Source organism: Ixodes scapularis, unplaced genomic scaffold (assembly GCF_016920785.2).
Source record: "Ixodes scapularis isolate PalLabHiFi unplaced genomic scaffold, ASM1692078v2 ptg000910l_1__unscaffolded, whole genome shotgun sequence".
Classification (NCBI taxonomy): domain Eukaryota; kingdom Metazoa; phylum Arthropoda; class Arachnida; order Ixodida; family Ixodidae; genus Ixodes; species Ixodes scapularis.
In genome coordinates, this window is record NW_024610067.1 from 1250269 (window position 1) to 1269833 (window position 19565).

A 19565-nucleotide genomic window follows, 5' to 3' on the forward strand; every position below is an offset into this window, starting at 1 on the left:
AAAAGAGATTATAAAAGAGACTATAAAAAGCACGGCCGCAAGTTGCGATAGCGCTCAGATACACTGTCAGACGCGCTCTGTGCAAACGGCAAAGGCTAGCCCAGGGGTGAGGTGACAGCGCCCCCCGCGCTGTCACCTTTCCAATTGGGGCGATAGCCCCAATTGGAAAGGCCGTAAGAAGAGAAAAAAAGCGCGCGCTTCCAGTCCGGCCGTGTTATGACAAAGTATCCTGTAACGTGCTTGTATGCTTGTGCATTCCCTGCTACGAGGTTTTTATGCTTACGCAGTGCCTGGGGGCAAAGATGATCTAGATTGCCCGGTTGGCGACGCATAAAATCCGGCCCCACGCCGTCGTGATCTACCGCACACGTGGTGGGAAGGTGTGCACACGCGAGGGGAAACGAATACGGCACGAGTCGCAACGTTCATCTGCGACTCGTGTTTAAGCAGTGAAGGTACAACTCCTCAGCGAACTTCCGTTGTATCTATTCTTAGGCAGCAGTCAAAGCCGAAAATTCGCACAGCGCACCGACCGGACTGCGGCGACAAAAGTGCGGCGTCATCGTCGGGAAAGTCCAATCGGCACGCTGCGTAAACTTCGGCCCCCAGCTTTGTGCTTGACCATAGCCTCCTATATACTAACAAAGCCTGGCAGATCGCCACGAGAAGCGGCCACCGAAATGGAAAAGGTGGAGTGGCAGAAAACAGATGAGAGAAGAGCCACGTGACTGGCGCCCCGCTGCGGCGATACGCCGAAACACAGTTCTCCAGAGCGAACAAGTGAGTTCGGGTCCTCGAGGCTGCAAAAGCTGTGCGCTGACGTCCAGGTTAACCAAGAAATGGCTTTTTGAGGCTCTGTGCTACCAGATCCTCGCGTTCCAAATCTGCGACCAAGCACTCTTTGGCTCCGTCGTCGAACTTCCAGGCTTTGTGAGTATAGAGGAGGCTATGGTTTGGCTTCAGGTATTAAGTGCCAGTTTTAAAGGTACCGCGCACACGGGGAGTGGCTTCTTATGCTCACGTTTCCTGTTTCGTGATTCGTTCTTCAGTATTTTTATCGGCAAACTCTACAATCTCTTTGGCTGCACAACGATAAAAGAGGTTCAGGGCTTGTCATACCTAGCGTTTCTGAAACTGTCAGTGAATATAGACCTTTGCAGCGCTTATCCGCCAGGCGAAAAAATTCTGAGTCACTGGGCTGTGCACGCATGCGCGGCGTTTCATATTTCGTGGAAGAGTGCAACTGCGCACGTTCAGTGCGCTTAATACAGCTCAGAAAATAAAGATGACAGCGACGAAAAAACCGCGATTATTGGAAAGGTCGATATACGTATGTCTGTTTATATCGGCCAAAGGGTGCTATAGCGCTCAACGAGACGTGATCACGAAAGATATGCCTCCACCAGCGCCAATAAGAATGCTGACTTTAATCCTCGCCCTTATGTCTCATTACGAAAGATCCACGGATGTAAACTAGCTTATTTAAATATCCCTCAGAGTCTGTCCTCAAAAACTAACAAAGCGTTAGGAAGGACGCAATGCCATGTACAACGGAAACGCGACTGATAAACATGTTATTTCGCTCGCCAAGGACACCTTTAAAAGCTAGAAAGCTACAGGTCAGAGCTAGAGGGAATCTGGTGCCTAATCTGTCTCTGCGCTCATGTCCAATTTGTCTTACACGCAGGCTTTTGGGGTGACGCAGACACCTCATTACTGAGACCCTGTTATCTAGTAGATGCTGGTCGGTTAAAGGCCGGTTCTCACATGCAGCGAAGCGCTGATTTAGCGCTCCTCACGTGCCGTCAGCTACTTATCGTCTGCCATGAGCAACAGTTTTGACGGTGCGATACAAAGCTGATGAACGCTCCCATCAGCACGCGCTTAGCGCGAGGTCATCGCTATGCTTGTAGCGCTCCGCTGCATGTGTGAACAGGCCTTAACTCTCTCGACTGCTTTGCCGGAAAGGAAATCCAGTCAAGGCTGATTCAGCACTCGTGCAAAACGGTATGCCGCCCCGCTGGTCTCCGGTATGGGACGTAAACAGGCGCCCTCGTAACATAGGAGGCGTTTGGAATGCTCGCTGAGTTCCTCACCACTGTTGTCATGGGGCGTTCTTTCCCCGAGTTCGGCGGCGTCGTCCCCGCTGCCGTCGTCACGGCCTGCCCGCATCTGGCGGTGCAGCGTTCTGGCGGCTTCCTTGGCAGCCCTCCGTGCTGCGGCCTCCTTGGCCCGCGGTCCCGAGCCCTTGGCTTGTGCCATGGCCTTTGCTGCCAGCGGGAGGCCGAAAATGGGGCCCGGTGGCAAAAAGGGCAGCGAGGTGCCCGTGGCCACGGCACGCAGTCCCATGGCGATGGCGTCTTCGGCGGCCTGCTGCCGCTTCAGCGCCACCTGAAAGCACGGGTGGCCAGTGGGTTCATAGGTCAGATTTGTGAACAGGATCTGGATGGACAGCGCAGTAAGCTCTGAGGACTGAATGACGAACTCGACTGGACACGCAGAGCAGCGTCGAGTCGTGTTTGCGTGTTTTCTTCGTCTGCTTCGATTTAGCTGTTCATCCCCATCATGTAGAACGTTTGCCAAATGGCCAAATTTGCTAACTAAATTGGCATTCGATACTTTCAAATCGATAGCGTTATATCGGAACCCTCAATATCGGGCCCTTCTTGATCTTGCTGGTCTCACCGCATGGCGTAACGGTTTCTTGTGGTACCAATTTCCACCGCTATAAGTTCAAGAAGAACATATGGTATCACGTGGCGCCATCATGTCACGTGACATGATCGCGCAACCTCATGGCGCATCGTGACGTCGAGGTGTCATGCGACGTGAAGTCAAAATTCGAATGCTCAATTTGTTAGATAACTATGTCCGGTAAATTTTGATAGAATTAGCTTTGAGTTAAAAGTCCAATCAAACAAAATATTAATAGCAATAATAACCTACAATCGCACCTTTATTGGAACCGACGGAATGTCTAAGCTAAGACATTTTTTCGCATATTTTTTTAGGGTTATGGTTACTGACGCCTTAAAGGCCGACTACCAGTTCGCGCTTTTCTCTTTTCCCTCGTTTCCTCCTCTCCCTTTGCCTCCCTCGTCCCCTACCCCAGAGCCTACCCCTGATCTAAAAAACTAAACGCCGCAAAAAAAAAAAAAAACGCGGACGAAGAACAGACACATACAACACAGACTGGCGCTAACTTTCAACTGACTTAACTGATTGAACTGATTCAAGGCAAACGACCCAGCACACATGCGTGAACACTCTTTACCATCATGGCAACCATATCTGATAAAATCAACCCATAAATAGAAACAACAAATGTCAATGATTTAAAAATTCGTATCATGTTCAACATGACTATACAAAACGATTCAGAAAAAAACGTCCTTGTCATTTAATAAAATCGAGGGCGTGCTGACACAGTTGTCGTTTGAGGAATTTATAAAATACGCTTCAACTATTTCTCTCTCAGTATTGTTATTTGCCCCTTTAATAAATTTTGTTAGTACTAACAGAGGATCACGCCCGCACCGCGTGCAGTGTAGTGCAAGGAGTACCTTCCCTTTGCTACGAACCGCTCGACGATGTTCAGGCGCCCTTTCGTAACATCGTCTAGAGGTTTGTAACAAAGCGAGGGGACACCTTGGAGTACACTGCATGCGGTTTGGGTGTGTTCCCGTTAGAATTAACACGATTTATTAAAATCCCTGTTGTATGTGCCTCTTCTTCGCCCGTGTTTTTTTTTTTTTTCGCCTTTTAGTTTTTTAGTTTTTTAATTACAGTGAACCAACTAGCCCCATCCAAAGTTTGAATCCCTACCCCTGCTCCGCTAAGCCCACGGCGACTAAGCCGTAGACTCCAACTAGAAAAAATAAAAAAACGATTACGATACAAAAGAGTAACCCCAACATGATTCACAAGCGGCCTTGAGTCCGTGAGTTACAATGCCGTCGGCGTCAGTCCATGCCCTCAGTCAGCGTGCCCTGCACTGGCATTTCTTTATATGTTCCCCTTGGAGCATTTTTCTTTTTCTTATTTTTCTTCATGTTAGGGGGGGGGAGGGGGGGGGGGGAAGCGGGGATGATGTTGCTAAGAACGATTGGAAGCCGCGCTTTGTGTTTTAGGGCTTCAGTTCGTTTTAGCAAGGAGATGTGCACGATTTTGGAAAATATCGTATTCGCTGCGCAGTCCCACCCAGACGCTGGTTCGAAAGCTCTGAATATAAAGACACGTGATTGCGTGTTCAAGCGTAGTAAGCCACGGCCTCCAGAGATGGGGAGTTATGTCCGTCTAAATATTAGGTACTGGAGAAGATCAGCCGTCCACAGTAAAAGACATTTGAAAAAAAAACTTTAAACACTTTGGATGGGAAACTACGTCATAACATAAATTTGCAGCGAAAAACAAATTTGAAATTTATTTCCAGCGCGAAGCGAATTTGTACTTGGCGCCCGCGGTATCCCGCTGTAAAGTGCCAACTAGCAGTCACGTGACTGGCCACTAGTCGGTGCTTGCGCTCTTTTGTGAGGTTCTTCCCCGAAGCGACGCCGTTGCTCGACGAAGACCTGCAGTCCTCGTGATCGTCTAGCAGCGGCGTCGCTTTCGTGGAACCGACATGTTAGAAACTGAAATGTTTGAAACCGCGCCCCTTCGAATAGAAAATGGCGAAGCTTTTGTTTGTTACCGTATGTGTCAAAACGGAAGTGAAGATCCTCTTATATTTGTTGTTTATCAAACATCAAAATATTTTGTTCAAAAGAAGCGTAACAAAAAAAAAAAAAGATTATAAGTAACTTCTAGAGACGATAGGACCTCCCGAAGAGCCGAAGCCTCACGTGACTACAGACCAATCGCATCACGGCTAGTCGCCACTTTTCTGCGAGCTCCCGCGGCCGCCAACTACAAATTGGTTTACCACCCTAAATATAGCTCTAAACATTTTTTTTTGTAAACTTATTTTATGACATCCTTGTTCGCTTCAGTCAGTTAAAAAATAATAGATTTTTTTCTTGTGTTTTTTAAATCCTTATTGCGAACACACTTTCTGCACATTTCGCCTCCTGCAAAGCGCGGCCAAAGAACCCAAATACGCGCATGATCTCACCACCTAATCGTATCCTTCCTCGCGATAAAGCCCGTCGGCTGTTGACAGCATTAAAGTGGCAACGAAGCGCTTTCTTTACGAACGAACGTGCGAACGCGGCGTTTAAAGCAAGCAACGGCACATGCCATCTTCCGAAAGCGGCGACGCCCCTAGTAAAATATCTTGTATGCATGAGAAATTTCTTGGTCTAATAAACCCTTATGATTAAATAAGATCACGTAAGAGCATGCAAGAACCTTATAAGAATTAATAAGAACAATATAGGATTATACACGAAGTTATAAGAAACCTTTTTATTAGTTTCTTAGAACTTCCCATATAATCTAATCTTGTTCTTATAATGTTTTTGTATGCTCTCATACGATCGCATTCTATCATATGCGTTTGTTGGACCAAGGCATTTCTTGTACATATAAGATTTTTCGCTAGGGGCTTGCCAAAGTGGAACGCGCCGTTGTGATGGTCGGCGCTGCGAGTGGAGAGTGGTCACCTGGAGAACCCTCGGTGGTTTCAACGAGGATTACTGCACGCTTGGGCCTGAGATTAGGGAGTTTAGTAGATCCTCACTTTCTGCTCTTAGCCAGCCCAACTGCGCGTGCGCAGTCGGCTACACTCAAACTCGGAACGGCCGCGCATGAGCAGTGGCGAATGTGTCGTTCCGTAGCGCGGAGCACGAAGAATGTCTACTGAAACTTGCTATTATCTACTACTGAGCGGAGTGGAGCAAATCGAGGATTTACCGCTCATGGAGCAGTCTGTTTGGAAGCCTATAGACCTTTTCATTATCCTCCGCATGGGCGCTGCCATCTTCGAATCACGTGACGCGGCAGCCATTAGGTTGCTTCAAGTTGCTGCTCCGCTCTCCCCTCCGCGCCTTGGCGGAAGCTTTGTAATGGTTGTAATCGTGTTTTTCGTCGCGTTTCACTGCGCTTTCTTGCCTCACTTCGAAAACTGTAGCCCGATACGTCTACTGGACGACTAAGACATCACGAGGGTTCAAAGGTGCTTATGACAGCTGAGGTTTGTTTACTAATAGTGGTGGAACATTCTCAGTAAGAGGCGCGTATATTTACATCGTGCATTTAGGATCGGAAGGCATCAAGAATAGTCAGCGCAAGGAGACTATCTGTATTTCCTGAAAGTATCGTTCTTTGTATTTCTAATATATTGAAATCTGTTTATTTTGATTATCTGAGGAAACTCGCGGAGGAGATAGACAACGAACGTTTAACTTGTATTTTATCTGAGGCTAGAACTATTGCTACGTCAACATCAGGCGATTTGTTTGTTCATAATAGCACACCTACATATGTGTATAAAATTCTCAATCTTTTTTTTTTTTTTTTTTTTTTTTGCGACGTAGTCGTTTGGGGTTACTTATGAAGTTTAAGATAATACTGTGCTCGCTCCCATTTCGAAAGTCATTTTTAAGTGATTTATTGATTATATTTAGATAACCAGTTGGGACTTCCCGCGTAGGAAACTGCCACGACAACAGTAGCGAGTTTTGGAATACCGTGCACAAAGAAATAACGTCGTTTCTATTTGCTAATTCAAAACGCGGTTTGGGTTTGTGATATGCGCAATTATGACGACGTTCCTTTTTTTTTTTGCGTACGTTGTTTTAATTTTTGCCAGTATCTAAAATCCGTAATATTTAACGCCGAAAAAAAAAAAGGAGCGGTGTGCATAACAGTTGCTTGAGTCCAGGATTGTCGATGGCGAATAGAGCTTTACTTTTGGTGGCTGGCGACGCCCAAATTTACAAAGCTAATCTGTTCAAACAAAGAAATATTTCTTAACACAGGTCTGTGAAGTGTTGCCTAGTGCTGGAATTCAGCCCAACTTTCCGAGGTATTTCTCCTCCTGCAGCTATTAATTTTATTTGGCCAATTTTACGGAAGAAAAATGTCAGATTTAATTTGACGGGAGTGTCACTTATATCATATCTTGAGTGAGCAAATGTTCATATAAAATAATTTATTTGCAGGGATCGATATTTCGAAATGCTGCTTATGAGTACCTTAGCAGGGTTGATAATATAAGAAATTTCCTACTAGGCCTGTCAAAACATGCTCAAGTGCTGAATGAAAAAAAAAAAAAGAGACCGAGACGACACTACTTGTTTATGTCAATTATCTGCGTCATTACACGACACGTTTTGGGTTTGCAAAGTTCACTAAAGGTTGGGTGCCTACAAAAACCAAACAGTGAGTAGTAAACTCGCGAGTTCATCTCTTCTGGTTGAATCAGCACATTGCTAATCAAGCTGTCGATATGCTTCTTTATATTCATGTGTTAGTCTCTTCATTAGTTTGTTTTTCTGGAAACTGGTGGTCATCGGGCACGGCCGTAGACGATGGTAATCTTCCCTGTACATCAGTCAGGCGTTTCGCAACCGACCATAATCAGATACATCAAAAGAGTTGGTAAAAAAAAGCCCGCGATTTAGGCTCAAATACACCTCGTCGTCCTCAAAGTGGCTCAATACCACTGTTTCATTGGTTGTGTGCTACAAAGAAAATAATCGTATCACAAAATTACGCAAAAAGAACGTAAAACAGCAACATAGCCGCGTTCACGTTGAAACCGAAACCAACCAAATTGAAGCAACCTAATGGCGCCGAGTGCATCAGCGCCCTCTATTCGCCGGTGAGGCAACTACTAAAATGAAAAGGTCTATAGCCTGGAGCCCAAGTTAGCTCTGCCACGTTGTTAGCAGACGGCATTCGGAAGATGGCGCGTCTGTAGCTGGCTTCATACGCTGCGTTCCCACATGCGTCTATTGGCATTCAGTGACAATAGCTGACGGGCCTCATGGAGCGGAATGATACGGTTCTGTAACGAAATCAGGTGCCTTCCTGGGCTCCTTCGCCATGATTTTTAGTGGGCGGAACGTCAACAAAAAAATTAAAGCTCCAATCCACACTGCGAAGGTGGTTGGACAGCGAAGCTGTGATATCATCTACAACGATTGCCCACTGCACTCTAGATTCTTTTTATGGCAAACGTCACCAGGTGGTGCTCCGGTCTCTGACGTGCCAAAGAACTTTCAATTTATGAAAAGAATGAAGGAAGGCCCCTTTACCACCGATGCTTGAAATGTAGATGAAACGTTTACCCCCCAATCCTTCAGGTGAACTCCAAAAAAACGGAAGAGTGCGAAATCTGTTAAAATGTTTCGAGTATTGTTGTAAACCAGCTTGCCTCCTACAAGATGTATTATTGTACAGCCAAAGGCCCTCGTTAAATCTTCAAATTTATTCTCCGTGTAGCCTTTATGCTCTCTAGCGCTGGTGACATAACCAAGCTCAAGAGGCTTGCAAAGACGGTGCTACCAGAAGCCGCTTGGGACGCAAGCGCAGTTTATGTTTGTAAACAGAAAATGGGTCTGAAAAGAAAAGTAAATGCACTCTAACCAAACCGGTTTTACATATAAACGACTTCGCACGCTGCCGTTGCTACGGCAGCTTACGGAACCCCAATCTTTACCGAGAAAGGCATGCGGGGAGCGCTACGTGCTTCGCATTGTTAGCAGGGCTTGTGACGTCACTCCACACCTCGTGCTCAGCCGTTGCCGCGGCAGCTTATACAACCGTAATCTTTACCAAAGCACGGTGGAAGGCGTGGAGCGTCTTGAATATATATTGCTGAACAGGGCTGCATTGGGCTGTACTTGAGATGCGGAAGAAGTAGAAGCAGGTTGATAGCACGAGCGGAAGCGATAGAATCATTAGGGGTTTTTCGTAGACCGCGTTTCCCTCTCCGCTAAGCCCGCCGCAACGAGGAAGCCGCTACTTGGCCTGCGCGCCGATGGCCATGACTGTAGTACTCTGGGTATCGTAGCGGGTTACGGAGACCATTGCGGGACGGCGAAAACGATCTACAAGAACTCCCCATTGTTCTATTTAGCGCACCTGTTTGATATATTTCGTTCGAAAGAAAAAATCAACAGGCTTCACAAAAAGAAAATCACAGGCTAAAATTCTTTTTCTCTTTTTTTTATGCTTTCTCCTTTTATTTGTGTCACCATCACCACCAAAGTCATCAACTTAGCGAAGGAGCGCTACAAAAACGCAACAGGGGACGTTCAGAAGACCAGGCGTTCCAATTAAATAATAATAAATACATTTTTATTTGCCATCACATTACATTCGTGATGGTAGGAGACCAAAAAATAAATGTGCTTAAAAGCATCTTGACGAGTACTCCGCCCCCCTTCTACAGCCAGCAGCAGTGGCAGCAAAGAACACAAAATAAACAAAAAGCATATTGGTCAAAACACAAAGAACGAAATGAATCGGGCTCACAATTGAAAATACGACATTGTAGGACGGTGCGAATTCAACTCTAACAATCCGGTAATAAAAAAAAATAATTATAGCAACAAAAATACACCTTTTCAGTGGCATGGAAAACATAATTAAGCACTGATAATGAATTGTTACTCAGCTTCTTTCAGAAAGACGTACAATAGCTAACCACACTCCAGGACATAAAGTAAAACTTTGATGAATCATGATCATGACTTTACACACTTAAAAAATTACCAGATTTCTTTTGGTGTGGATGTTAAAAATTTCACATTTTGAGTATTAAGATAATTAAGTGAGTATTCCATAATTAAGACAAACACTGCCTATAGCAATCTGTCGGAATCTATATGTGGCATTAATTTTTTCAAGAAAAAATATTAAACTTTCAAATATTCTACTTTCAGTTTATTAAGATTAAACCGGAGTTTCTTTAAAGTAGCTTTCTGGAGTCGAATTTTTTATCACGAGACCTTCTGTCCCAACAGAAACCTAGTCGTTCCTCCTTTGTAAGAGTCTTTTGTAGATTCTTGATTCTTGTTTCACTTCAGAATGGAAAATATGTGAATGAATAGAGGCAGTGAGTGAAGCACGACATCTTTGTATTCCTTGGTGGCGCCGCATTAGACATGAATTCTGCAAGGCCTAATATTTTTTCTATATATTTATCGGTACGTTTGATCTATACTGAATGCAGGGGTGGTACAGTGTTAAGTTCAAAAGAAACATGAACACGCAAAAATCATTTTCTGGAAATATACCGTTATTAAAATCATCCGGTGGTCTTGTTGACCAAACATCTTGGTAAGTTTGTTCTCCCTTCCATGTTGGCGCCTATTTACCAAAATGTGCCGTTAATTGCAGCAGTAAAATTCTCTGTTGAAAAAACGTAACTATAATATTTTTCGGTAAGCTTTAGTCCTTGTTTACCCGAGGGAAAAACATATAGTTAAAAACACTGTGCTTAAATTTGTTTTGCTCGCATGTTTCATCAGTTGGGATTGGTCCTGGACGGTCGGGTAGATAAAAATTAATGTACCCTTCAACGCTAATACAAAATTTGTTAAAGAGGAACGAACACAGACATATATTTATCGCTTCCTTAGCTTCTAGCGTCTAAATGTTGGTGCTGCGCATTGAGATGCCCTCGTCCAGTGAGGAATTGAGTGGCGACAAGCTTTTTGCAAAGGATGCATTTGACTGCCTAGAAATCGTCTCACTCAAAGGCAAAATCAAAACGGCGAGCCTTTCTCCGCACACTCTCTTTTTTTAGTGAGCGAAATCGCAGCTCGTGAAACACCTGTCACTGAAACAAAGGAAGAGCAACGGACCAGTTGTGAGTGGAAACCGAAGGCCACGTTACAATGTTGTAGGATTCTTCTCAATTTCCTACAGTTTGCTTGTGTAAGCGATTGCGGTTGGTGAATGCATTAAAGGGGTACTCAGGCAACTTTTCGAGCTATCCAAACTAAATATAATATCTAATTCTTGGCATCTATCCTTTCCGGCATACTACTTAATATATCTAAATTCAAAATTGTTATTAAAAAATTGGTAAATGAATGCGATAACGAAACAAATGTACTTGCGCTGTTCGGTGCTGTGACGTCACTGCCAGGCATGCTTACAAGTCAGTCAGGCAGTTAGGCAACAGAATATGCTGTACATTTGTTATGGGCTGCGGCTCGAGTATTGGAGTAAGTTTCCAAAGAAATCACTTGACATCATCAAACTTATTGTAACTAGTTGGGAAGCCATTTTACTCCCCGAAGAGTGCACACTTACCGGCCTGTCACGTCATTTTTTTTTTTAAGTTGCCAGTAGTCTATGCTGTAAAGATTAAAGTCTAAAGAAGGGTAATAACAAAAATTTAAATTTCAAGAAATTCGGGGGAAAATAGTTTGGCTTAATACTGGGATTACTGGTACTACGATGTTTTCTTGTGTCTTCAGAAACTTTTTGACGCCAGTAGGAGACCATGAAAAGACGTCAGAATACGCTTAGGATAAATTTAGAAACTTTTTTTAACGCCTCCGGTTGGCTCAGTCCACCTGTCATGAGAGGAAATAAAAGTGGAGCTAGCGTAATACAGAATAACTCAATCTAGTGCTGCGCATGCTATCGATTTTTTTTTAGAGTGTGGAAATTTAAGAAGTCTCATTGGAGTAAAAAAATTATCCTAACCTTGTTCGCCACGTTATCAATGTGCTCATTTCAAGTCAGTATTTTGAAATAGTGACGCCAAAATAGTTATAAATATCTGCATTTTTTCCATTCACATATTTGTTAAATATTATGGACCTTTTTTGTTATTGAAGTCGCTATAGATTACTCGTAATTTATTTGTCTTTGTCATCTACTTGTCCATTCCTGTATTTTCAGAAGGGAACTATTAAGTGTTAATTGATTCTAAAAGAAACACAAGCAGTAGGCCTGTGTTTGGCAGCGTCATTGGATCACCAGATTTGCCCTTCGGAATATTGTTTCTCTCTCCAATGAACTTGTAAAACAAAACAAAAAAAAACGTGAAGAGTATTTGTAGATATAATCATGCTGACATCTGCATGCTACTATAAGGAAACTCATTTAGCAGATTTGAGTCTATGACTTTTTTGGGGGTTAACATTTCTAAGAAATTTTAAAATATTTGCAGACTGCTCTTGAATGGATCGGAATTAGCCTCAATATTTTCCTGAAAAGTAATTTCATAAATATAAAATACAGCTCAACACTAGTCAAAAGTAGAGGCGTTTAATCCTAACCCACTACCACTCCAGAGAAACACCTAGCATGGCACAAACTTTGCAAACCCATGCGTCTAACCCCGTTCTAACGCTGTTTTTCTCCTGGGCGTTAGTTAGTGCCAGACTACATTCCTTTTGAGCTTCTAGGCTCTTCTCTGCGTCACCCAATATTTGCCAAAGTGTCAGACTTGAGCCAAAGGTGCTACGTATGAACCGAAGAACAAGCCGTGAAGCCTAAATAGGACTCTAGTTTGACAGTTTAGGCCAAGGTTGCACATCAAAACCGAACAGCCAGGAGTGAATCCTGATTTTGGCATTTGTTTGGTGATTTAGACCCAAAGATGCCAGCTAACGGCCAACTACCAGCCGTGAAGCCTAACTTCGGCACTTATTTGACGAATTGGAGCCTACATATTCTACGCTCTGGCGTAGAATAAGCATTGCTGTACTTTGGCTTCTTTATCTTTTCAAAATAATAGCTTCCTAGACAAAAAAAAATGTTTGCCTAAAGAACTGTAGTGCCTGGAAAAACACCAAATTCTTATAATGGTGATCAATAACCGTAGACAATGACATGCTGTGGAATGATAAAACGCAAAGTTTGAATGTTTTTTTATCGTAACTTGATTGACATCTGTAAGGCTGTTTTTTATTTTATTTTACTGGGTTAAATTGGTTTGTGAAATAACGCTGTCTGAACGTCATGAGCACAGTAAACTGACCATTGTAAACAAAATTGTTAAGAAAGTGAAAGTCATTATGCTCAAAGTTAGATGCACTCATTTTTCTCCAAAAGGTGAACAAGATAAATTCACGAAAAACACCACAAGTACTCAAACTGAACCGAACAAACCTTTTTCTCTTCTTTTTGAGGCGTGCCATGAGAATACAATTATTAAAGAAGCAGTGTTCACGATATCAGTGATAACCATGACTATTTATTGCTTGTGCATTCAAAGCAAAAACATAAGGTTTCTTGTTTGGCGTCATCTTAAAAGAAGCAATGGAATACTGTTCTTTGTTACTTCAAAATAAAGATAAGCAGTTACGTTACCCCCTTCTTTGTCCTCGGAAAGTAACTATGTCGCTCTATCATTACAAAACAATTTAACGAAGTACAAGTAGAGGGTTGCTCGTTTTGCGTTGTGTTACGCTCCACCTCTATACCATCAAACAGGACGCTCTGTATCTAGCGGTATATGCCTCTAGAAGATCGTCCAAATTCCTGCTGAAGACGCCCAAGTGAGCCCTCGGCAATCGTGCCTGGAGCCCGTCTCCAACTGGTGTGTTTAGCGTCTTATCCCGCCCATACATCAAAAGTAGTCCCGAAGTGGCAACAGCTGACGTCATAAAAGCCGGAGTGTCCTGCTGTCGAATGACGCCATCCTAGCGGTTGATCGTAGAAATGCTGGCGAAAGGCACGAGCAAGCGTGAGTGTCGCTGTCGTAGCGGCGTCCAAACTCCAGGCTGCCGGAACTTCCGTGGGCTGCCACACTGGAGAGCGACCTGCAGCAGAACAGGCGTCTGCCACATACACCACCACTGTTGGGACACCGCCAGGATCGGGATCGGCGGTAGCATGACACTTGTATGACGTCATCGGGCGGAAATCGAACGACCACCTTTTTGGACGCGGTCAACACATCAGTCGGAGACGCGCTCCAGGAGCCATTCTTCCGCCAACCCTTAGTGACAGTGGCGAAGTAGGCATCCTGACTGGTGCCATATGTCTGTGCTCGTGGGACAAGCAGGAGTGCTTGCGGTTCCCACTGGTCGTTACACCAAATACTTTACCAGGACAATACATCATACACTACTCATTTACACTAGACAGCGTACCTGCCGCTCCAAATCCTCTCCGATTGGTGAGGAAATCCAAGTCCGACACACAAAAAAAATTTACATCATGCTAACCACGCTAAAGCACTTTTGCGATGCGCCTAGGTAGAGAACTGCCACCGACGTATCGAAATTTCGAATTTTCCAAGACAGCTGTCTGCACTGTCTCAAGGGTTTTCACGACGATAGAATGCATGCGGCAGTCCCAACAAAAAGCGAAAACACCGAGGCTGCTTGGACTCAGCCGTGCGTTCTACGCAAAAGCTGTCGGCTCCAAGGCAGTCTCGGCAGAAACGCGTTACTTCTTTCGGTAACGTAGTAACGTAACGTACTTGTTACTTTTTCAAATCTGTAATGAATAGCATGCTTTACTTATTTCGAGGGAGGGGTAATGTAGTTACGTTGCTTGTTACATTTTCTCAAGACTTCAAAGGAGTTAATTTCATTTTTTATTGTGTGTTTCCAGGTGCACAAAGACGGAACTTTAATACAGCTTTCCTCTTTTGCACAGGCTACTCCTCAAAGTAACCACGGTAATACTATTGAACGCATCCGTTGAGCAACTATTTGAGCGGATGTCGTACCAAGAGAAAGGAAAAATGTCAGATGCCAGCTTCGAAGTTCAGCTGTTACTGATGCATAACCACGGAGTATGTTTCAAGAAAGGGGAAACTTATCAGCAGCTATGACCTGTATGTTGTGAATAAATAGAACTCGAACTCAGCTGGTCTTACTTGGTGCGCAAAGTCGTGTGGCAGGTTCTTTTGTTGAATTTCCAAGAGAACATGTAAATCATCAACATATATACGGTCACGTCTGTCCTCTTCATTATTCGAGTGGAACCGCAAAGCAAGCTAAGGTAATTAGGCTACATTTATTCATAAACGTAATGTTTCTCCAAATATGGGGCTCATGAATACATGAAACGTCAAAGCAGTAAAATGTTTGAATTCATTCAATTCCTACAAGAGAAGCAACTGAGAAGGAACATGGGTTAGTTTTTATCGGTGACGGTAACCGTAACGTGTTCTTTTTATTTTTAAGTAACGTAAGTCGGTAACACGTATTTTTATTTACCAGTGACGAGTAACGTATTTCGTTACTTTTTGTACGCCTACAACACTAACCAAAAACCGCTGCGCGCAGACGAACTTGCTCACCATATTGCTGTTCCGGATGGTAGCCCAGAAAGGTCACTTAGTCACGATTATAAAAGCGAAATCAATTTAATAAGTTCTTCGACGTTATACGCAAAATTAATTTTCTTTTTTTTTTTATTCGGAGAGTTTGCGACACTATGAAATAAAGCCGACAGTAAAAAACTTAAGGTATCTGAAGGAAGAGATCATTAAAAGTCTTGATTTAAGCACTGGGGCTCAACCTTTGTTTCCGCGGTGTAGTGGTTATCACGTGCGCCTCACATCAATACCACCTAGAAGACAAGGCCTGCGCATGACGTTTCGTTAGTAGATCCCCGACCCGCCCCAAGCGGCAAACACCCCGAAGCTTGACGAGAGTAGGGGCCGCGTCGCAACTACGTCGCATTCACTTGCGGCCACAGCCCCACAGCTGTGTGCGTGACTGCTGAGCGCGAGCTGATAGCGAGCTTCCAGTGCATTTGCGGCGTGCACGCGAACGTTCCCTCGGCCAGGAGCGCGAGCTAGCACGCGCTCATGGCTTTGAGACGCGCATCTCTAGCGCGCGCGCTAGTTCTGCGGTAGAACGCTTTGAAGCAGCTACCCGAGGTATAAACAGCGCCCTCGAAAATGGCGTCCAGTGTCAGCGTCCAACGTCCAACGAAGGGCTTTTCAGCCCTTCGCGCAGCAGTAAGGCAATTTCGCTCATGCATTTGACGCTCCACGTGAACGTCTAACTTCATCGTATGCTATTTGCAAGAGACACTCGGCGTGGGCATCTGGTTCATTATCTGTTACACAAACCACTGAAGCAGGCGATGGAGCAGACGATGTAGCAGAAGACGTTGCTCATCCGGGCTAGCTAGGGGGCGCTGAGGGGATCTACTAGTGATGACGTTTAGAGGAGGAAACGCGCAGGCCTTGTGTTCTAGGTGGTATTGCTCACATGCGCAAGGTCCTTGGTTCGATTCCGGGCGGAAACAAGCCTTTTGGATGAGGCTGCCCTACTTTTAGTCAATAAACACTGTTATACCATGGTGGTCCACTCTAAAAGCCGAAATCAACCCTATAACAAGTTGGGAAATAACATTTTGACACATTTCAGCATTTCAGATAAATAAAGATGATCAGCAGAATCCCTCTAGACCTGTGCAAAAATCGCCTTCTGCACGCTGCCATTTTTGTCTGCGGGACCGTAGAACGCCTTTTGAGCATGCGCTTTAGCTCTGTTGTGCAGTATACCTGACGCTGCGCATGCCTCCACAGCTCAGTGACTCAGCATTTTTCGCGCGGATGATAAGCGATGCAAAGGCATATTCTCTGAATAAAATGAAGTCGCGGCGCAGTCGAAGCCGATGGGAAAATCAACCATCTCCGAAAGCGCAAGGTCATCGCGTTTGGTGTCGCTTTCTTTGCGCCTGTGCCGTCAATGGTTAATTCAATGAAGCACAGGGAATGCGCCCTAACCTTGCGCTTTTAGTATGTGTGTATGGATTATATGTCGTCTACAAACCATCAAGCGGCTTTGACGTTATGGTACCTGGACCAAGTCGCCGACTGGTAGGCTATAGCGTCCTATTTCTCCCATACATCAAAAGTGGTCCCGAAGTGGCAACAGCTGACGCATACAGAAGCCGAAATATCATGCTGCCGAATGTCGCTAACCTGGAGGTTGATCGTAGAAATACTGGCAAAAATCACGAGCGAACGCCACTACCGCTGTCGTCGCGGCGTCCCAACTTGTACCTGCCGAAACTTCCGTGGGCCCTCACACTGGAGCGCGACCAGCATCAGAACAGGCGTCTAGCACATTATAGACCGCCGCTGCTGGGACACCAGCAGGATTGCCACCGGCGACAGTATGACACTTTTATGATGTCATCGCGCGTGAATCGAGGGACCACTTTTTTCGGACGCGGTAGAGATCTCCAGTCGCAGACGCGTTCCAGGCACCATCTACTGACGTCGAGCCGCAGCGGTGGCGCTGCTGTCGACACTGCGCATGCGCACGCGCAATTCACTTCACGCATATCTAGTTCCTGCGCATGCACAGTGCAAACACCTGGTGTGGGCAAACGCTGACTCGTTAGTAAACAGATTGTTTGTCCATAGTCCGTTTCACTCGACATCCGTGACGACGCTACTATTCGATAGAGCCATTCAAAACAGCCCCAACATCTTCACGCCCTTGCTATCAACGACAGAACAAATTACGTACAGGGAATAAGCCGCAATTTTATGTTTTTTTTGTTTTTTTTTTTTTTGTTTTTGTGGACCATTTGTTTAGCCGGCTAGAGCAAACGCACAAAGATCATGAGCGCCGTTACGGTGCACATACGCCGCTGCTCGATTGACCCATTACATCGTTGCGTCCGGCTTTCGTCGGACTTAGAGCTAACTAAAGAATATGGTAATTGTTATGTTGTGACAGATCGCATCCGTGGCTTATGACTGTCAGAAATGAGTGCTGAAATCATAAGCAACGCAGGGGGACCCTCCGCAAGTTTTAAATGGTCGCCATTTTTTTACATTTTGAAGGATGGTGACGAGTTGCTGAACGTGCTAGTTTTTGTCGAACTCACGAGAAACGCTATTCCATTATTTCGTTTCGGTAACGGGCACAACGCTGCTTTCAAGTACACTTGGCTACGTAGTGGTGGCTATCGTTCCCGGCTGTCGAACACTTCGTTTAAAGCGCTAGCTTTATTAGCGATTGTAGCGGGCAGAGGCTCCTGGCAGCTTTACATGCATGTCCAGCTACCTCACCAAACATCTGTCGACACTGAAGCTGCATTATCCTTTGTTAGTTAAGAATTCTGAATGCGTTACAGAACTCATAAAGGAGATGCGTCGGGTTGAAGAAGTGTCTTTTCGCTGGACATAGAATATCTGTTGTATTCTATACCGCACGAACCACCTTTCTGTGCGGTTAGGAAGTGTATCGATAAAAATGAGGTTTCATTTCAGGCTTCATGCAGCGTTAGGGAGAAAAGCTTTAAAAACTGTGAGTTTTTTTAGTTTTTTTTTTTTTTATCTTACGCACACTTTTGTTTTGTTTGAGGAAGACACGTTTGTACAGAATCAGATGTGCTTGTATTGGATCTTGTGGTGCGTCAGTCATTTACGACATATTTTAAATAGCTGCGACAACGCCATCTTAGAAAAACTTGAACGCGAGAGCAAAACGAAGATTTTTAGATACGTTGATGATTTTCTGTTTTTTTATTGAAGCAGCTCATTTATCTTTAGAGGATGTTTTATCAGAGATGCTGCGTGTCTTCGGCGTCTGCGCGAGTGGTTTGACGTTTGCTTATGAAAGAGCTACCGAATGGAGATTACAGTACTAAGGTTTAAAATAATATCAAAGTCAAAGAGCTTATATTTTGCTTTTATAACAAATACGAATGTACGTTGTCTTCTGGAATAGACACATTTCTCGGAATCGATTTTGGTCATTCCATGTGCCTGCTTCTAGATTGTATATTTAATACGCCGCGAGTTCACGATGTATTGAGCATGCGCTATTAACGATGCTGATGTATATCAGCAAGGAGTATAGTTATAAACTGTTTCCTTTTCATACGGTAAGACGAATAGTGAAGTTTGTCTGGAGTTCTTCTTGCGCGACATATAAACGTCAGGTGTCAAGTGCCACAACTCCCTTGAATAGTTTTATTTCATACTCCAGTAGTTATAACCTCGGCTAATTTCCCTTCAAAAAGTTAGAAAAACATTTGACGATTTCCTCTGAAAGCACATGCTAGAACTTTTGGGGGTATAACGCAGGTCAACAATGAGCATCAATGGTACCCGGTATTGTTTATAAACTATAAACAATACAAATTGACCCCCGAGACGCTTTTCTCTGAATCGGCGGAAACTGAAAAATGGGAATTTTAGCTTAGAAAAAGCAGCAAAAACAAAAAAACGCCAGCTTCACGCGAAAGCGTCTTCTACCCTACCCTTGTTTCTTTTCTTCTTTCCTTATTTTTTATCTCGTTGACCCGAAACCAGACTTGTGAGTAATCCGTTATAAGTAACGGGATTACTTGTAAATAATTAGCTTTCTTGTAATTTAATACTTAAATCATTACTTTTCTTAAATCGCAATTCGTAGTGTAATCTCGTTACTTTTTCAGTGACGAATTACTGAAATTACTCGTTACAATTCTTCCGCATTATCAAAGAGAAAAATAGGATGGAAGAGTGGCGATGCAACGGCCTTCCCGCTTTTACCGTGGTCACACAAGACAGAGGTGAGGTTCTGGTGAGGAAAAGGAAAGGAATTCACGGAAAGCACGAGAGCCCAGCCAGAACCCGGTTCTGGACTCGTTCGTACGGTCAGCCAGGCTGGGAGGATTCGGATTCAACTGTCCACTAAAAGCAACAGGCTTCGACTTCTTGGAAAACAAACGGACTGCGT

The 19565-nt window shown here is 44.3% G+C and overlaps 1 protein-coding gene across 1 annotated transcript in view; it reads right to left on the minus strand.

Annotated features, from left to right (window-relative positions):
* The window catches only part of LOC8028055 (doublesex- and mab-3-related transcription factor A1-like), a 154718-nt gene that overhangs the window by 126994 nt on the left and 8159 nt on the right, over positions 1–19565 (minus strand). The window contains exon 2 of the mRNA XM_042288032.1: positions 2097–2391. Coding sequence (XP_042143966.1) covers positions 2097–2391 — 295 coding nt within the window. The remainder of the gene's footprint in view (positions 1–2096; positions 2392–19565) is intronic.